Source organism: Parasteatoda tepidariorum, chromosome 2, assembly GCF_043381705.1.
Source record: "Parasteatoda tepidariorum isolate YZ-2023 chromosome 2, CAS_Ptep_4.0, whole genome shotgun sequence".
In the NCBI taxonomy this organism is placed as follows: domain Eukaryota; kingdom Metazoa; phylum Arthropoda; class Arachnida; order Araneae; family Theridiidae; genus Parasteatoda; species Parasteatoda tepidariorum.
The window spans coordinates 36,576,665-36,595,875 of record NC_092205.1 but is presented as its reverse complement, the minus strand read 5'-3'; the positions used below and the strand labels follow the sequence as shown (position 1 = coordinate 36,595,875).

Below are 19,211 nucleotides of genomic sequence, written 5' to 3'. Positions count from 1 at the left end.
TCGTTTGAATATTAAATTTTTACGTATTTTCAATGTAAAAAGGCAGAGGGGTGAAGCAAGAAAATTTTTATAATCCCACATGGGGGAATTATGATTCTCGGATTCCGATTGGCTATGTCCCTGATAAGATGGATATGCCTGAATTCTAATCAAAGATTAAAAGTTTAATATTATGTACTTTGTAAAATCTCTAAATATATACGACAAAAATATGTTAGTACACTTAACTTTCTATTTTTTTAACCTAGTATTCTTTATATTGCATGCTAATATTATCATAATAAAAGCTGATCGTGTCATCGTTATTGTGACTAAGAGCTCTAAAATAATCTTGATTTTATATTCTAATAAAAGCTATTAATCAAAACCAAGTTTACTCCATGCGTTATAATATTTATTACAAGATATTTTTGATTTTATTCAGCATGTTCTTCAAAACGTATTCTTAATGAAAAATTAACAAGCATATGAAAAATTATTTTTATTAAATTAACTCCGAAATTATGTAACGTTTCAAAAAGAAACTGTCGAGCAGGATAGTTAATTCTTTTTATTATTTCGGGCAATTACTTATTTTTATTAAATGGAAAAAAAGAGTAAGCAAAAAAAGAGTAAGCAAAAAAAGAAAAAAAAATCGCCGTAGCTTGTGATATTTTAAACAAAGTAAAATTAAAAAAATAAAGCTGTATCTCTTTTAGTTATGTCACCAATTGCTTTAAACTTAGAACGTTCTGAAAGAAAAATTTAAAACAAATAAAAACTTTTAAATTTCAATACATTACCTAAATTTGAAACGAGGACGAATCATAGATTTAAATTTTGAGACTAATATTACATTTTCTTTGTTTTAAATTTAATCAAGTGCTCTTATCGAAAACTAAATAAATCATACCAAATGCAAGGAACTCAAAGATAAAAATGGAGGATGGGTAAATTTCTATCATTTAGATATTCCGTATAAAAATAAAATACGGTTTTAAAACTCTTTACGTCTATGTAATCTACGCATAAATTTAAATAATAAATTATAGTTGGTAAAATAGTGGATGCAAGTACATTCAATTGATATCTTAAAGACAAATACATCATTGGAATAGCTGAAACCCTTACAATTGACTATCTTATGTAGAGAAGAAAAAAATAATTCAGAGAAGTCACGAAAGCCAGCGATATAAATACCCATACCCGACAGCTATTAAAGGCGTCGATGCGATAGATTTTGACCCAGAATTGAAGCGAAGAATTTTTTTTATACATATAATAGCTGGTTATCACAGGGAGACACGCAATCAAAGGTAAAAGTTATCGACGTATAAAACATTTGAATTTTTTTTTCCTGGTATTACATCAAATATTATAATCTTACCTTTGAGCATAGTCTGGAAGTTAATTAAGATGTTCAAATACATTGCCGAAGGGTATCGTGATGTAATTTATTTCAAAAGACTTTTTTCGATAATTATTTAAATATCAAGCGTTTTTATTTTCAAAGGGGCAACAGAAATAAATTTAATTGAAAAAAAGAAAGGATACAAAAATTGTAAAATAAAATTTTTTTTTTTTGTTACTTAACTTTGAGCATAAATTTTTTTTTATAGGAGCCAATATTGAATTGGACGTTCTTCAAACGAGTAGAAAAATTAATGATTTTAGAGTTGAGTTCATTTTAAGGAATACAGTTTAAAAATGAAGTCTTTGGTATGAACCTCACCTATCTTTAAATATTATATAATGTGATGCTGAGAGCGAAATATTTACATGTGTCTAAAACTGGAATTAGGTACTCCACTTTGGACAAATACGTTTAATATTACTTAAAAACCAACAGAATATAACTTACACGGCAACGAGAAAATTAAGGTTTAAGTTTCTTATGGGTTAGGATNACAGAAAAAAAAAGAGTTTACTATAATATTTGAATTCACATTTTGTTACGCGTCTTATAACGAAGTTCTGGCTAATTGGATCGTTTTAAAGCGTTAGCATCACATACATTCAACAGTTTGTTTTGAATTAAAATTTTTCATAACACAAAGTTTGCAATTGTAAACTATGTCATAAATTAATACAAGCATTTATAAATCATCAAATTAAATTAATAAAACAATCAATAAAGAAATTTAGGAAAAAGAATTTAAACGACTTTTTCTTTTAACAATAAAAGAATCTATTAAAAGTTTCTTTGATCCTTTTAAGCCATCTAGACTTCGACTTATTTATTGGGATGAACAGTAAATAGAGTATGAATTTAAGAAACAATGTTAATTTGAGTTAGATTCGAGATCTAATCTGAATTGAAATTGAGAAAGTTCACATAATGAGGCGTGTGTGCCGCCGAAATGTACATAGCGGGGAAAAAAAACAAGGACCACACTGAATAACTTTTGATTTAACGATCGGATTTTCACGTTCTAGGACTCGATCTTCGGCTCGAGGCGGTTACCCAGAATATGCTAATTAGTAAGTGCAGACGATATTTTAAGTTACGAAATCAGACACAAAAACGCATTTTCAAATTTTGCCATGCAAAATTACATTCTTTAAAATGTTGTAAAAAATTGTATACCTTACAATTCAAATATTTTTCGTCTATTCCTAAATAATGCAATAAAAAAAAATATTTACTAAAAGTTATTTCCCGCATGGAATTACTTTGGATGAACAAATTTTATATTTGTGTATAAGACTTTTTCAATTCACTTAAAAAGTTCTCTAGATATAGCGAAATACGGAAAAATTAACATTAAAGGGCCCTAACTTTTGAATGCTCTCCCGAATATGGAAAATATTTTCCAGACGGCTGCTACCTCCAATATTTTGGAGGTTAAAAATCCGAACCCGTCGAAAAAATGGTATGTTTATTCAGAGAAAGTAAACTTTTGTGTCTGATTTCGTAACTTAAAATATCGTCCGCATTTATTAATTAGCATATTTGAAGTCACCCCTTCGAGTCAATAAGTTTGAGTCATAACACGCGAAAATCCTATAATTAGATCATAAGTTAATCCGTTTTCTTCTTCTTCTGTGCACTGTACTATTTTTTACAAACATAACACAACATTTTGCGTACTCTATGTGTTGTACGCTAAGTCTGATGAAAAGGGGGGGGGAGTACAAAACGATAACATACTCTTGTGTAGTGTATGTCACATCAATAATAAATTAAATCCATATTTTACGAATTGAAATGAATGATTTCAAATACGACGTTTCGAAATCATATAGACGTATGACTATATTAGTCATATCCGGAAACTTCAAGGCTGCGTATTTTTTTTCTCTTTTTTTTAATTACCTTTGTAAAAGAAATAGCATTTTTAAGAATCTCCTTACATAAACATTACAAAATATATTAAATTTTTTAAACTAACATTAATATTTAATATTTATATAACAAAGGCGCAGTAACTTATATATTTAAGAAGATAGGAATGCTACTAATTAGAATGGGAACATCACAACAACCATGACTAATCCAATTTTTCACAAGAAATAAATCTACATAAAAACACATTATTGCCACTATTTTAATGATACACAATCATACTTACATTTTTCTCAACAGTATCGATTCTTTTACCTTATTTCGGAATATTATAAAAAATATAACTAGTTCATAACAATTTAGTTTACTTAGAGACATGAATTTTCTTTAAGAAAACATTTCAAGCGTATCTAACGTCTAACTGAATTTAGGATATTCAAAAGAAATAAAGCGAAACATTAATCTGATGACACGATTAACTCATAATTGAAAGTTGAAGGATGTTTTAAAACTTAATTGCAAACCAGATTTACATTCATTTAATGAAACAAATTACCGCACATCTCGGTGAATAAGAAGTCGATTAGTATGCCGGTAAAGTTCGACATTCATTAATCGTGTTTTATCGATGCACGGCAAACAATGAAATAGATACGAACAACTATCTATTTACCCCTTTCAAGAACTATTTTTAATATGTTATATGCAATTAACTTAGCATTTCATAGAATCATGTTTTTTTAAATAATATAAAATTGATTTTCTTAAAACAATACTTTAAAATACATTTAGAAAAAAAATTAAGAATTAAAAAAAATTACTCAAGAGTATTTCATAAGTACTAGTGGGCTGCACCCCCTGCTCGCTAAGGCTCACCAACCCCCGAAAATTGCTACGCAATCTTATATGGTTTGCTTCGCTAACCGAGCTCGCTTCGCTCGCTACTAACTTAGGTACATTGCAAATGCACAAAATTCTAAGAATTCAAAACAATCATTCAAATGCATATAACAACTTTTCTTTTTTTTTTAAAAAAAAAATTAGTATTATAGGAAAACGTTTCTCTATATAACATAAAATCATAATGGTCTGACACCGTTTTCCATTGTTGTCGGCGCATTTTTATTGGCCGGAAAATCACGTGGTAAGATCCAGTTTCTCCCCATTCATTTCCATATTGTTTAGGTTGTCATCAGTAGATCGCACTTGGTGAGAATGCTCTCTCTGGTTATTTCAGTTTCCGTTTTCAAAAGCGCTATATGTTGAGCCACCTCAGCTAGATTTGGCACGTGACATTTTTAGCGTCAATCATAGGTCGATTTTCTAGCGTTGCCATTCGGGGAGTTGTAATGAGGTTTTTTTTGACGCCGTGTAAGAGAAATATATATATAGATATTTTTTTCCTAATGCCCACCTTGGGAATGACCTACGTCATACAGGCATCTGAAAGGCAGATTTGTTGGCCGCGTTTCCAGGGGTACCATATTAGGTGGGCCAACGTTGCTCCCACAGTAAGGACAGATAGTACAGAGAATGAAAGAACGTCCATGCCGTGCCAGGATTCGAACCAAGAACCTCTCCGATGCAAGGCCAGTTCCTTGACCCCTACACAGACCGGTTAGCATTTTAACATAAAATATAGCACAATGAAAACTTCTAAAATAAATCACAAAGCTTCACATTCCAGAATATTCATATGTTATGAACATTCCTTCACATTCATTCCAGAATAACATCTGCGTCGGATTCAATAACATTAGCAGCGTTGTCATACGGATTCCACTTCGCAATAAAATCTACTTCATCCGCGTATGCTGAGTCCCACAATAAAAAAAAAAAAATCCTTATTTCCATCTAAAGAATTCAAAATTCTACACTTTTTAAAAGATTTTGGTTGGTTGGTTGCAATGCCACTTGCCACACGGGCAAGCCTGCTTGGTGAAACCGAGTAAATTTAAGGCAGAGTGTGCGATTCTTGTTTTTCAGTGGCGCCATCTACGGCCAAGAATCCGACTTCTGCCACACCATACATCACACCTGTTTATAAGGCGAACCTATTCATACATCCACAGATCGTAATTTTGACCTAAATCAGAGAACGATCAATCTCCAATCCAGTACCCCCAAAGGTTTTGATTTGTTATGGGAACATGGAGGACTTTGCGACTCGACAGAAAAAAAAGATTTTACTATAATATTTGAATTCACATTTTGCTACGCGTCTTATATCATTTGACACATATCCTATATGCTAGAAATTTACTACCTCGTAATCAAAAATAAGGGGTCGACTTATTCAATGGTTCGGTTTAAACAACGGGATATACGGCAAGCTTCTAATTTAAAACCACCAATTTTTTTCGTATCAGGGTCGTTTCAAAGAGTCCCTCTGATTTCCCTTATGAGCATGGTAATGATCTATCACCAGACTAGATTGGCAGTCAGTATCACTTATGCCATGATAATCGCCAAATGAGGGATGATTTATGGAAAAGAATGGCTATCTCGTAAAGAATGACCAGTATACGTTTGTAGTCGTCTGTTGCAGAAATACTAAGACAGGGGTGATCGTGGGACCAACTCAAAAATCCTGAAAATTTCTTGAGTAAAATCATTCAAAAAATTAATATCTTTATAAATTTAAATCATTTAAATTTTCAAAACATGATATTCTAAATGAATTAAATGCAGCATAATTTAAATGAATAATTATGTGTAAGTTTACTTTTATCACTAATCACATCTATTATTCTACCAGAAAAAATATTTACAAATGAAAGAGATGTCAAGTATAAATTTTAGTTCTTATATTTTTAAATAAAATATACAAGAATTTTTTTTTATAAATGTGATCGATGATTTCTTGAAACTTCTGGACTTTCGATTTCCAGAAACTTTCGGATCGCGGTTTGCGAAAAATCCGGATTTTTTCAGGAGCACAATCACCCCTGACTAAAAGGACGTATGCTTCTCGAAAGCTCTCAAATTATGGGGGGGGGGGATTATAAGCTCTACGTTCCTGAGATGTGTGCTTTATTAATACACTTGTTGATAATTTCATTGGCTGAATTAAAAAGAGAAACTGAATCTGAAAACATTTTTTTTAAAAAGTTTGTATCATATGCACATTTTTACGTTCTTTTTTCTTACACTTTTCCAAGTTTGCTTATTATTTCTTAAAAACAAGATTTTATTCCTAAAACGCAATCAAAAAAAGGTTATATCCAAAAAACAAGATATTACGCTGATCAAGGATCCCCCTCCACCCGATCAATGATTTTTGTTTCTTGGCACAAAATAGTTGATTTTTTTATTCTTAAATTAGAATTATTCACTTTATAACTACTTCGATGTCATCTTTGTATCTGAAGAATTGAAATTATTCTACTGTTCCATTTTGTACGGGTAACCAACTTCCCTACCCTTAAATAACAAAAAATGGTTGTGTCAACACGGGTATGTAACTGATCTGTTTTTTTGCCTTCATTTTAATCTTAATTAAACCACATCATTTTTTAATATGCTTGCATGATTTTTATTTCAAATTTGACAGTGGTAAATAAAATAAAGCAAAAAAACAGTCTCGGCTTTTAATAAAGAATAGTCCCCCGGCTGCAGCTTCTAATAAAGTGGTAATAAAATTGTTCGGATACAGCCACTGTCACTTGCCTCGTTTTAACTCGGTAAGTTTTTAAATTAATATAGCTAAAATAATTTTTTCTAATTTCTGGAAAATATAGTCCCAATAGTTTGGTCAGGAAAGGGCACCAAAGTTTGGACCCCTAAATGTTAATTTTCTTTTCTTTGCGTATTTCGCTAAAGCTCAAGAACAAACATTTTAAATGAATCGATAAATTTTTGCATGCAATTACAAAATTTGCTTATCCGAAGATAACGATGCAAAAAATAAATATTTCAGTAAATATTTTTTATTTCATTTAATAATGATCGAAAAATTTTGATTTATAAAAGGTATACAATTTTTTTGCATCATTTTGAAGAATTAAATTTTACATATCAAAATACAAAAATTGACCAAAATCGGTCGAATAGTTCCAAAGAAAGGACGCTAAAAAATTTCGAGAAAGGGAGTTTTTGAGTTAACAAGTTCAGAACTAAATATGTTCTAAAGATTAAACAAAAATATAGATATTCCAAAATATTATTCTAAAAAGTAGAATCATGAAGCATAAGCAACGATAATTTTATTTTTAAAAGTAAGACAAGAACAATTATTATTATGCATTAAATAGAAAAAAATTGGTGTACAATGAACTTACATTTTGATTTTTCTGAAAAATTTCATTTTCTATTTCGAAAAAAAATTCGATATAGCAAGGTTTTGAGAAGAAAACCCTTCAACCTAGGAATTCAAAATAAACATTAGTGGATATATAATGCCAAAGGCGATCCAGCATGTGCAAATAAAAGCATCATTTTCCTTCGCACACATGCAACGCATTGGAACTTCCAATGTTGGGAACATCTCCAGAACGATGTGTCTCACATTTTCTTCAGTAATATAAAAATTTCCTTTTCAAAACTTAAAACCTACCTTCTTCTCTTTAACCCCTTAACGATCGGTTAGTTTTCAAGAAAGCGGTCATAAAAGTGCCTATTTTTTTCTGACATCCAAACATCTTGTGCTGACATCTAGTTTAAAATAGACTATCTACAATTAACTTAAAAAATATCCCGGTACTGCCATCTGGTGTGTAAAATGAGAAATTGTTTTCCGGGCAAAAGAAATCAATTAGTTTTATTCTTATTGGCCCGTTACTACTGAACACTCCAGCCAGGAAATATGACGGGAGCGAGAAATAGAGGGCAAAACCTCACCCCGTCATTTTCATGGGAGAGAGAAGGAAGGGGTTAAGAGCATAAAATAGTCTTTACTGAGAAATCGAGCGACGATTGACAATAATAGAATGATAAATGAATTATGTGCCAGATATTAAGACACATAATAATGTGAAATGCGTTGCTTGTAATTTACAAGTGACTTTTCTTATACAAGTTCATATAGACATCGATATTAGATCTAGTTCATGTTTCATTTTTGAATTATGGAGAAAGCACAGCTAATCCTTACGAAAGAGGAAAGGCATGATTTTTCAATAATAATATTAGCGAGATTTTTGACTACGCATTATCATGCCAAGGATAACCCCTTCAGTTCTTTTCAATGGGATGATACAGGCCCCAGGTGTTGGGATGGAGGTAAACACCACAGGTGGCATTTTCGGTGAAACGACCCTTGAACCAAAATTTTAAATGGCAATCAGACTTCAACAATGTTCAAGTCTAATCTGAGTGTAATTTAAAATGAAAAAAAAAAGATAAATTTCAATAACTAAAAATAAGTAATTAAGCTCTACATCAACAAAACATTCTACAATAGACAATTCAGAGATTTTTCAAGTCAGCCTTCATAAAATCGAAGCCTTCATAAAATTTCTCTAAATAAATGTCAGGAAAATCTTAATGCTTTGTTCATTTTTAAACGACAGAAAAAAGTTTATTATTTTAATAAAAAATATATTGTAGTAATTAATTTTGCAATCAATCACTTAAATGCTATTTTAGAATAGGCATTCTCAGATATTTTTAGAGTTTTAATTTGTAATTTGTTCGATCTACGCACATTTTCCATTCAAAGTTTTTTGCCAAAAACCTGGACTGATTCCACTTTAATAGTCAATTAGATATTAGTCAATTCGATTCAATAGTCAATTAGATATCTTTAGATGATCACAAATTTTTTGTACCTGTTTTAATTATGGTTTTACACTTTCGAAAAAAAAAGGAAAGAAATAATAAAAGAAAAACAAAGGAGGAAAGAAAGAAAAGAAAAACTAAATAAAAATGGAGTAGAATGGATTCTACAAATCCTGTAGGCTAATTATGTTATCTGACTATTGGCAAACAACCCCCGTTATTTCGCAATGCGACAGGCTACCTTTAGGCTAATTAAAAAATTTATCATTCATTGCCCAATTAGCTTAATTTATTCAGCTTGCAATAAACCTAGAGTAAAGAGAGAGCTTATTGTAGATAAACTTATTAGAGGTTTATTGAAATAAGCTTTAGCAAATCTCATCTGAATGATTCTTTGCACATCTCCTGATCAGCCCATAAGGCATATTGCTTATTGTAATAAGCTTATCCTACTGTAAAAATGCCGACGACGTTTGTAAGAGCTAGAATTATCAATCAGCCAACAGCATATACAAAACAATACATAAACACGGAGTATGAATGAATGTTAATGATAGAGAAAAAACATATTTAACAGAAAATAATTTAAGACTAGATATTTTCACTAAACAATTTTTGCCCTCGGTCTGAAAATTAAATAAAATTAACATTTATAAAAGCCAAATTAATTTACACTATTAAAAAAAAAGATATGCAAAAGTAGGATTAAAAAAACTTATAACTTCCCACTTTATAAGTTGGGCAGCCAATAATATTGCTCGTAACATTCAGAAGTTTAACCACTATACAATCCATAGAGATCAAGGTTTCAAAGAAAAGATCATAATGACCCCTTTATATGACACATTATTCTGATCCACACTGTTTGCTTTTAAGTAGTTACAAAGAATTCAAAGGTTATATAGTACATGATCTTTTTGATGAGGTGAGATTGATAAAAATACACTGATTCTTTAAGAACCAGTGCCATTGACACCGTTTCTTTCTGCGATAGAGAATGCCGAGGACTAAGAAGAAGAAAAAAATGATAATAATAATACCCGTTCGCTCATTGTTTACACTAAGAAAGAAAGTCACTATTTCATAAGTGTGTGCAGCATAATAGATAGGTGCTGAAATGAAACGAGCTATTGTCTCACAGAAAATTTTCATAGGCACTTCGTTCTGACATACACCTGTCCAAAATGTGAGAAGATTGAACGAAAGTTCGAAAACAAGTCACGAGATATTTTNTGTTGTTTATTTTTAAAATTTAAATTTTTTTAATTACAATTTTACAGTGTTGAGCATAATCTTGTATGTCTATACAATTTAAAAACTCCTTGAAAAAATATTTTTTTTGCAATAACGGACCCTATTTGCACAAATTCATAAAAGCGGACCCTGGTTGAAAGAATGTGAGTAATTTTTTCACAATTTCACGAAAAACGGACCTTTCACAAAATGTCTGGACAGACCCCTGGTTGAATTAACTTTTTATAGACGCTGATTATTTCTGATATGAATTTTTTGTGAAAATGTAATTTAATTCAAGCAACAAAAAAAAAAAAAAAAAGTTGGCAAATAGTACTTATTAAATTTAAAGGACCTATCGATATCTACTTATTAAGCTTGAAGAAAAAGTGGCTACTAAGTCATGAGAGTCTACTGGCCACTGGCTACAAACTGAAAACTTAAATTTTCAGGTCTATATCGTGAACACAATCTCTAGCAATCAAACATATACCAATGATTAATGACAGTGATATCATTTATCGCCGTGAGAGTTGATAAATTTAATTTGAAAAATGAAAATGTTAAATATAAATAAAAAATAGTGCAAGATATTGATATCACCCATAAATAAATACAGTGCTACTTAAATTCTAAGTTAACATTAAACAAATTACTTTCAAATGTTAAGTGATAGTAAAGGATATACTCTTAAAAAAAAACAATAAATATATAAATTAAAATAATCTTTGTGTAAAAAATATTTCAATTCAATGTGGTCATCAGTAGCATTAGTCTTGACGGCAAAGAAATGCTAAATGAGTCAATATATTTGTTTCCGAAAATGTTATTTGAACATAATGGATGTGGTTTTCCACAATAAGAAGCACTTCAAGCTCTTGACTGCTTATACTTCCGGTTTACTGTTTTTGGTGTGTTTTGAAGGTATTTGTCTCACAACGTGATCATTGTGTTTTGAGACTCTGTTGAGTAGTATTTCTTGTGCACGTGTATTTGTTACCTGATTTATTATTTGTGTTTAAAAGAAGAATCGTCATTTGAAGACCATTCATTTCAAGATGAGACGTTAGAATTGTCCTTAGAAAAAAGTACCGTTATAAAACACTTCTTACCTTGTTAACAATATACCAACTTCGAAATCTAAACCTAAATATAATAATTTGTAAAATGCACTTACTCTCGCTGCTCGAACAATATGCTAACACTAAACGTATGATGGTGCACGGCTTGCACAAAAAACAAACAGTAATAAACAAGGAAAAAGAGGCCAAATCAGAGCTGCCAAAAAAAAGGGAGTTCTTTCTAAATCTAGCAGCCACGCCACATTTTTTAAAACAATTTATCTCTAAATAACTATAACAAATTTTCATTTCAAACTCACCAGAATTAATATCTTATGAAATACAGCAGATTTGAGCTCAGAAATTAAATAATTTATTTCTTTTATTAAAAACAAAATAATCTGTTTAAATATATCTCCTGGTAGAATAAGCTGTAGTAAGCAGTTGCATACTTTCTAACCGGAAGTAGAGCAGGTCAAGAGCTCGAGATTCTTGTTGTTTACATTTCGATTGAAAACATCCATTGCAAGCAGAATGAACATAAATTAAATGCACTTAGTTTATCAGTCAGTTAATTTGTTTAACTGCCAGCAGTTGTTGCAGTATACAATTACGATATTTCTTCTTACTGCATTCACAAAAAGAATAAAAATCCTGTGTTGTTTAGAAATTAAAAATTGAAATAAAAATATATAAATAAAAATTTAAATTTTTAAAGATATTTTTAAAAGCAAACCATAGAAAAATAAAATAATAACGAATGGATTAAATTAAATCAAAGTACACTAATATTTTATCAGGATATGCAAAAAAATTAACTTACTTTAACTACTCCACAGATGTTTACAAATGAAATATTTTTTTTTCAAATAAAATGAAAACTCTGTGACGTCACTGCATGATTAAATTATGATGTCAGCAATCCAACAAACCACGATTCAGTTAGTCAATTCATGACGAGTTTATTACGTAAGCTGACTTAAAGCAAAAAAGAATGAAAAAGTAAGGAAGAGGATAAAAGCTTTTCGATAAGAGGATCAAAAAATATGTAGTTTTCAAAAGTACTTTTTTTTCATTCGACACAATTTCAGGAACTACCAGTTTTGATATTATTAAAATAGATGATACAGCGTAAAAACTGCGACAATCGGTAGTTCGTCATCTACACGATTACATATCTGATATGCAATAATATTTTTGTTAGTTTTATATACGAATAAGTCTTTCTTGATTATGATGCTACCAAACGCTCTTTAGAGCTTAATGATATCAGAATTTTATTATCGTGAAATTATTGTCAGAAATATTTATAGTCCAAAGCTTATCACGGCATATTTGTTACATTTTCAATGTAACAAAACTACATAATTTAACTTTCACCAAAATTATCGCAACCCAAATTAAAAGTTTCACTATTCATAATAATATCGTATTTGATACTTATCATTGTCGCTAATACTCGCAATACTATAGCATTCGATATTCATCGTGGTCGATAGTAAAATAGTGATAATATCGTAACCTATAATCATCTCATAGTTTGCATTTATCTTAAGATATAGTATTCACGATGTATTGTATTCTAAGAATACTTTCTAATGTTCCGTTGTCACGAAGTTAGATATCGATATTTCACAATAAATGCACCAATTCCATTGACTATTCTCCAATGCAGCAAGAAAAAACGTTCCTATAACTTTCATTAATGTCATTTTTCTTTCTTTGTATGCAATAATGAAGTCTGCAAAATAAAAAACAGCAAACTTTTCCCTGAATGATTTAACTTTTTCTTAACTTCTTAAGTTTTAAACTGCCGATCTAATTTTATTGGAATAAATTGAGAGGTACATCTTAAATATGCAAATTACTTAGCGGAGACTATAATTTAAATTAAAAATTAAACACTACAATTTGATTTCCAAACAGATTTGTAGTTTTGTGAAGAAAAAAAATCAAGCTATCCCGTATTTTTTTAGACATATTTTAAGTTGCCTCATAAAAAACGCATGGGGGTAAAGAGAGAGAACTTGGTTAATTAATTAATAAAATCTATCAATCAAACATTTTTCAATCAATAACGCTCCTTTCTATGAAACACATTTTATTTTATAAACGTCGTTGAACAGCCGACCCAATTTTGGGTTCACGACTACTGATGTTCAACTCCGTAGCCTTGTAATTTTTGAACACAATCCAGAAGACAAGAGATTAACTCCTGGATCAATTATTGGGAGAACTTTGCTTTCGTGAAGGATTTTTTAATGGAATTAACCCGTATTTGCGGTACATGGAGAGGAAGACCACGAGAACCTTCCACGGTTAGCCTGACTGCAAGGGACTCTAACCCATAATCCGTCAACCACTATGGATATTTCACGTCAATGGTCGGAGCAAGCCGGATGCGGAATTCGTATCGACAGCCATCGCTGGGATTCGAACCTGGTTCACTTCATTGGAAGGCGAACGCTCTATCCCCTGAACCATCACGGCTCCTATAAAACACATTTTATTTTATTTTATAACCGTCGTTGAACAGCCGACCTAAATTTTTTGAACTCTAACCCATAATCCGTCTACTACTGTGGATATTTCACGCCAGTATTGTGGTCGGTGCAAGCCGGATGCGGAATTCGTATCTGCCGGTCATCGTTGGGATTTGAACCCGGTTCACCTCATTGGAAAGAGCACGCTCTAACCCCTGAGCCATCGCGGCTCTATAAAACACTTTAAGAGTATTCTAAACAACACTGTCGAATACTGTGATAGACTGGTTGGTAGGGCGTTGGGCTCGTATTCGTGAGTTCGAATCCCTCCCCCCCTAAAAATTCCCGTGTACTAAATGAAATGGTGACTGGTGCACGTTAAATCTATCGGGGTCACAAAGTCATCGAAGTTCCCATTACAAATCAATACATACCGCTGGGGGTACTGAATGTGAGATTGATCGTTCTCTGGTTTAGGTCAAAATTACGATCTGTGGATGAATGAATGAATGAAGTATGAATGGGTCCTCCCTGTAAAACGGACTGTGATCTATGTGACTGAAGTCATATTCTTGGTCACTGATGACACCACTGAAAAAATAAGAAACGCGCCCTCGCCCTTAAAAAAATTCGCTTGGTTTCAAGAAAGTGTAATTGGTATTGGCAAGTGACATAAATAACAACACTTAATTTTAAAGAAACTTAATAAACATATTTTCACTCGATTGCAATAGTATATGCAGTTTCTATAAATGCTTTTAAATTTTCTGACATGAGATATCCAACAACTACTTCGGAAGAAAAAAAAAACTTTTGTGGTGGTAAAAATAAAAGGTTGAAAAACAGTCCACTTTATTTCCTTCTTTAACTAAACTAAGAAAGCTAATTTTTACTATATGAATAAGATCACAATAAAAGATAATCGTAACAATAGATCAAGTTAATTATTGAGCATTCAAAAGAGTCAAGACTTTATTATTTTTTTTAATTGGATTTTCGTCGAACAATACCAGAAAGTTCAGTCACGTTTCACTATTTTAACAATATCACAAGTGATCTTTTCGATTTTGTGAAATAATGACAGAGCATGGGTTTCGTTAAATAGAAGTTTGCTTTTTAGAAACATACAAAACGTAAGTAATCTAGAAATTAATATCATTTAAATCAACCGCAAAAGGAAGTTAAAGAATTACCAAGTTATGCCAGTCAATATCCAGATTAGCGTAGTTAACAATTATTGATATTGAGAGTCATTAATTAAAAACAATATCCTTTAGCGTCGTATTTATTCGTGTATTTTTCCACCACTGGCATATAAAAATAATTAATAAGTTATCTATTGCAATTTTTTATTTCATTTATTTATTCCTTTGCTTAATAATGATACAAATTAATTGCAGCCACGTTTAACGGTCACATCAAACGCCTGTAAATTTCAAGACATCTTGTTCAAAATACATATTGAAGGTTTTGTTACAGAACTCGCATGAATAATTAAATAGCAAAGCTGAAGTAACAAGAGACTGAACATTTCGAATTCAGAGGGAAATATTGAAACATTTTATATTATAAAAGGAAGGATTATGAAATACTAGTAACTAAAAATAGTCGAAACAGGATGTTAACGTATTTGAATAACTATAAAATATATGTGACGCATAAAACAACTAGGAAAATCACATTATCTAAATGATTAGTTCCCAACGTAAGGGTTAATGACTTTTAGGGAGGCTCTAGCAATAGTCCTCTATTCTAGAATAAAGGTATTATGGTTTTTTTGAGGATCACTGCTAATGAAATTAGTATTTAGAACACGTCGAAATTTATAAATTTTCTGATTTGGTATTGAAGAATTATTTATCTCCCTAACTCAGCGTAATACTTGTAATTAAAGCTGTTATTTTATTAAACAATTTTTGTTTTAAAAATCGCTTTTTAATGAAGACTATAAAACAGTACTGTAATATAATCACCATGCAATTTTTACGTTGAAGGGTGTCATGATCTTCGCATAAATATGAAACTTTTGTGCCTTTTAAAAAAAAAAAAGTTTCTTCAAAGGGAAAAGAAAAAGTTCGATTGAATTATTTTAGGTTGTACGCGAATTTAATTTTCAAAGTTAAGTCCCAAATCTTTCNTATAAAAGTAATCTAGAAATTGATATCATTTAAATCAACCGCAAAAGGAAGTTAAAGAATTACAAGTTATTACAGATTTGCGTAGTTAATAATTATTGATATTGAGAGTCATTAATTAAAAACAATATCCTTTAGCGTCGTATTTATTCGTGTATTTTTCCACCACTGGCATATAAAAATAATTAATAAGTTATCTATTGCAATTTTTTATTTCATTTATTTATTCTTTTGCTTAATAATGATACAAATTAATTGCAGCCACGTTTATATAACGGTCACATCAAACATCTGTAAATTTCATAAAATCTTGTTCAAAATACATATTGAAGGTTTTGTTATAGAACAGGCATGAATAATTAAATAGCAAAGCTGAAGTTACAAAAGACTGAACATTCCGAAATCAGAGGGAAATATTGAAACATTTTATATTATAAAAGTAAAGATTGTGAAATACTAGTTACTAAAAATAGTCGAAACAACAGGATGTTAACGTATTGGAATAACTATTAAATATATGTGAAGCATAACACAACTAGGAAAACCACATTATCTAAATGATTGTTTCCCAACGTGAGTAATGACTTTTAGGGTGGCTCTAGCAATAGAGAAAATAAAGGTATTAAGGTTTTTTTTAGGATCACTACTAATGAAATTAGTATTCAGAACACGTCGAAATTTATAATTTTTTTGATTTGGTATTGAAGAATTATTTATTTCCCTACTTCAGCGTAATACTTGCAATTAAAGCTGTTACTTTATTAAACAAGTTTTGTTTTAAAAATCACTTTTTAATGAAGACTATAAAACAGTACTGTATTTAACGTTGAAGGGTGCCATGATCTTCGCATAAATATTAAACTTTTGTGCCTTTTCGGTTTCCCTAAATTTTTCCTAATAAGCTGATATATTCTTTAATTGCATTTTTTTAAAATGATATATTTGTCAGTCAAGAACTAATGCAGTATTTAAATCATTGTTTTGTAAAGAAGTTTTGAATAAATTTTAAAGTTAATTTATTTGGCATTATTTTTAAATTTATGTGGAGGTATATTATAAAAAAATAATTATTTTGGGATTTCTTTTTCATAAATTAATGAAATATGACACTCCGATTTGATTTCGAATACATTTCATTCTGTATTAGTTTTGCTTAGAAAAACAAAGGCGATTGATTACATTCTCAACCAACATAAAAAAGTAATATATAAATAAATCTATAATCGATAAATCTTTAATTTAATCTGCAAAAAAAGTTGAATTTATTTTTGTGCAAATATTTAAAGTTTCTTCATGAGTTAATTTCCTCAAAATTATTATAATAAACATTTCCTAAATACCAAAAAGGGAAGTGTATAATAACGAATGAAATATTAGATAAGTGAGGTTAATTGTGTGTTTCAGTTTTGAGTATGGTTTCATAGTATTGATGAAGGCCGATTTATTGATTATTTACTTACCCATACGAAGAACGGGTATTCAGCAACTTAGAAACAAAATACTAGTATACTCTATTAAGTACGCCTTTTCTATTTATTGTTATGTTAAGCCTTACGTCAATTTTACCTTCTTACGTCAATTACCTTCAATTTTTGTAAAAACATATTTAGGCTTAGTTTTGCTTAGGGGTAACTTTTTTAACTTTTGGTCAGAATGAAATTTCAAAAATTAATTTGTCACACTCTCCCCTCGTTTATAAAAACAAGCAAACCGCAAATCTGGCATAATTCAAACATTTTTCTTAATGTTCTTATTAACATAGCTTAAATCTGTTTCACGCTGGTGCTAATCAATCGACTCGTAAACTTCGTAAGTGCCTTAATACTTCCTTTACTTTGGTCAAAGAAATTGGCGTCGTTTAAGGGAAATACTCTAAAATTTAATACAGATAAAGAGATAATAGAAAGTTTAAGCAACCACACGTAGCATCCAGCACACTGCGTACGTATGTTCTGCCTTAACCTGTAGAGAATAGCACAGATCTTATGTCTTTAGAGCGAAATCTCTCTAATTTAACATTTTGCAATCTTTGATATTAATATGTTTTGATAACATCCCATCTTCACAAAACTGGCAAAAGTCGAGAGTTTATTTGACGAATATTTATAATACAGTGCTAAATATTGCTGAATCCCTCCTCGTTTTTAACAAAAATAAGCTCCATTTTTTGGCTCCTTGTATTCTAAAAGAAGGCTTTGAGCTAAATTAAGGTTAGATGATTTTTTCTAAATTAACAAAATAAAATAACCACCATCACCAAATCCAAACCATGTAATTCAAAGTCATATAACTTAATACAAATCGAATGCATAGCTGGCAACATGGATAGGAAAAAATATAATAGATTTTACGAAATAATATAAATTTAATGATAAATGCCCGGGAATTTAAGGGATTTTAATTGTCATCAGCATACAAAAACTTTATCTTACTAATAACTATAAATGGTCTGTAGTATTTTCCATTTATGATTGACATTAAATGAACACATGAAATGAACTTTTTTATTGCGTTAATTAATAATTTTAAATAGTTACAGACAAATAATTTATTATTGATAGTTAATTTTAAAAAAAAAAGCTTCAAACTGATTACTATAAATGAGGCTCGTTTCATTACGTATTAGTAATACTTATTTAAGTATTCAATAAGTAATAAATTCTATTTCAATTCAATAGGGACGTTTTTAAAGAAACTTAGAATATTCTAAAATGTACAAGAACTAGGAGAATCTGGCACAAAATACTACTAGTGAAATCCAGTTGAGTTGGCAACTAAGCGAATGTAATAGAGAAATAACGCATTCAAAATATTTTCTATATTATATTACAAAGCTGAATATTACCAAACAGCAAAAACACGAGGAAACTGATGTATTTATACCCCCTTCTATTTCTAGGCTGTTCACACAAAAAAGAAAAAAAAAAGGATTTTTCTAAGAAAAAAGAAAAAGTTCGATTGGATTATTTTAGTTTGTACGCGAATTTCATTTTAAAAGTAAATTCCCAAATCTTTCTCAACAAATCTCAAAATTGTATTGCAAACAAGAAAAAATATTAATAAAAATAATCCGTTTTCTTTTCTAATTAGATAAGAAGATAAGCGCTAATAAGAGAAACTAAACAATTGTTTTCTTATAATTATCACTTTACGAGCACTTAGGCTGAGTAAGCCAATTTAGAAAATTTCAAAATGAGTAGTCCTATTTCCTTGGTCACGAAAACAAATGCAGAGGTGAACAAACTTATTTTTTCCGTAATAATTTGTGAAGCTTCACTGCACAACCGTTTTAAAATGACCACCAGGAAAAAAAAGG

The 19,211-nt window shown here is 30.3% G+C and overlaps 1 protein-coding gene across 4 annotated transcripts in view; it reads right to left on the bottom strand.

Annotated features, from left to right (window-relative positions):
• Window positions 1–19,211, bottom strand: part of LOC107442486 (Ras-like protein A) — a 42,853-nt gene that overhangs the window by 16,640 nt on the left and 7,002 nt on the right. The window contains exons 1-2 of one of the 4 annotated variants that reach the window (XM_071177461.1): window positions 12,101–12,376; window positions 7,546–7,628 (exon numbers count right to left, since the gene is read on the bottom strand). The exons of 2 other annotated variants lie outside the window; for them this stretch is intronic. In XM_071177461.1, the coding sequence (XP_071033562.1) occupies window positions 7,546–7,571 (26 nt within the window). In that variant the 5' untranslated portion in view covers window positions 7,572–7,628; window positions 12,101–12,376. Of the gene's footprint in view, window positions 1–7,545; window positions 7,629–12,100; window positions 12,377–19,211 lie in introns of those variants that run through there. One more of the 4 variants, XM_071177460.1, reaches the window with a different exon arrangement.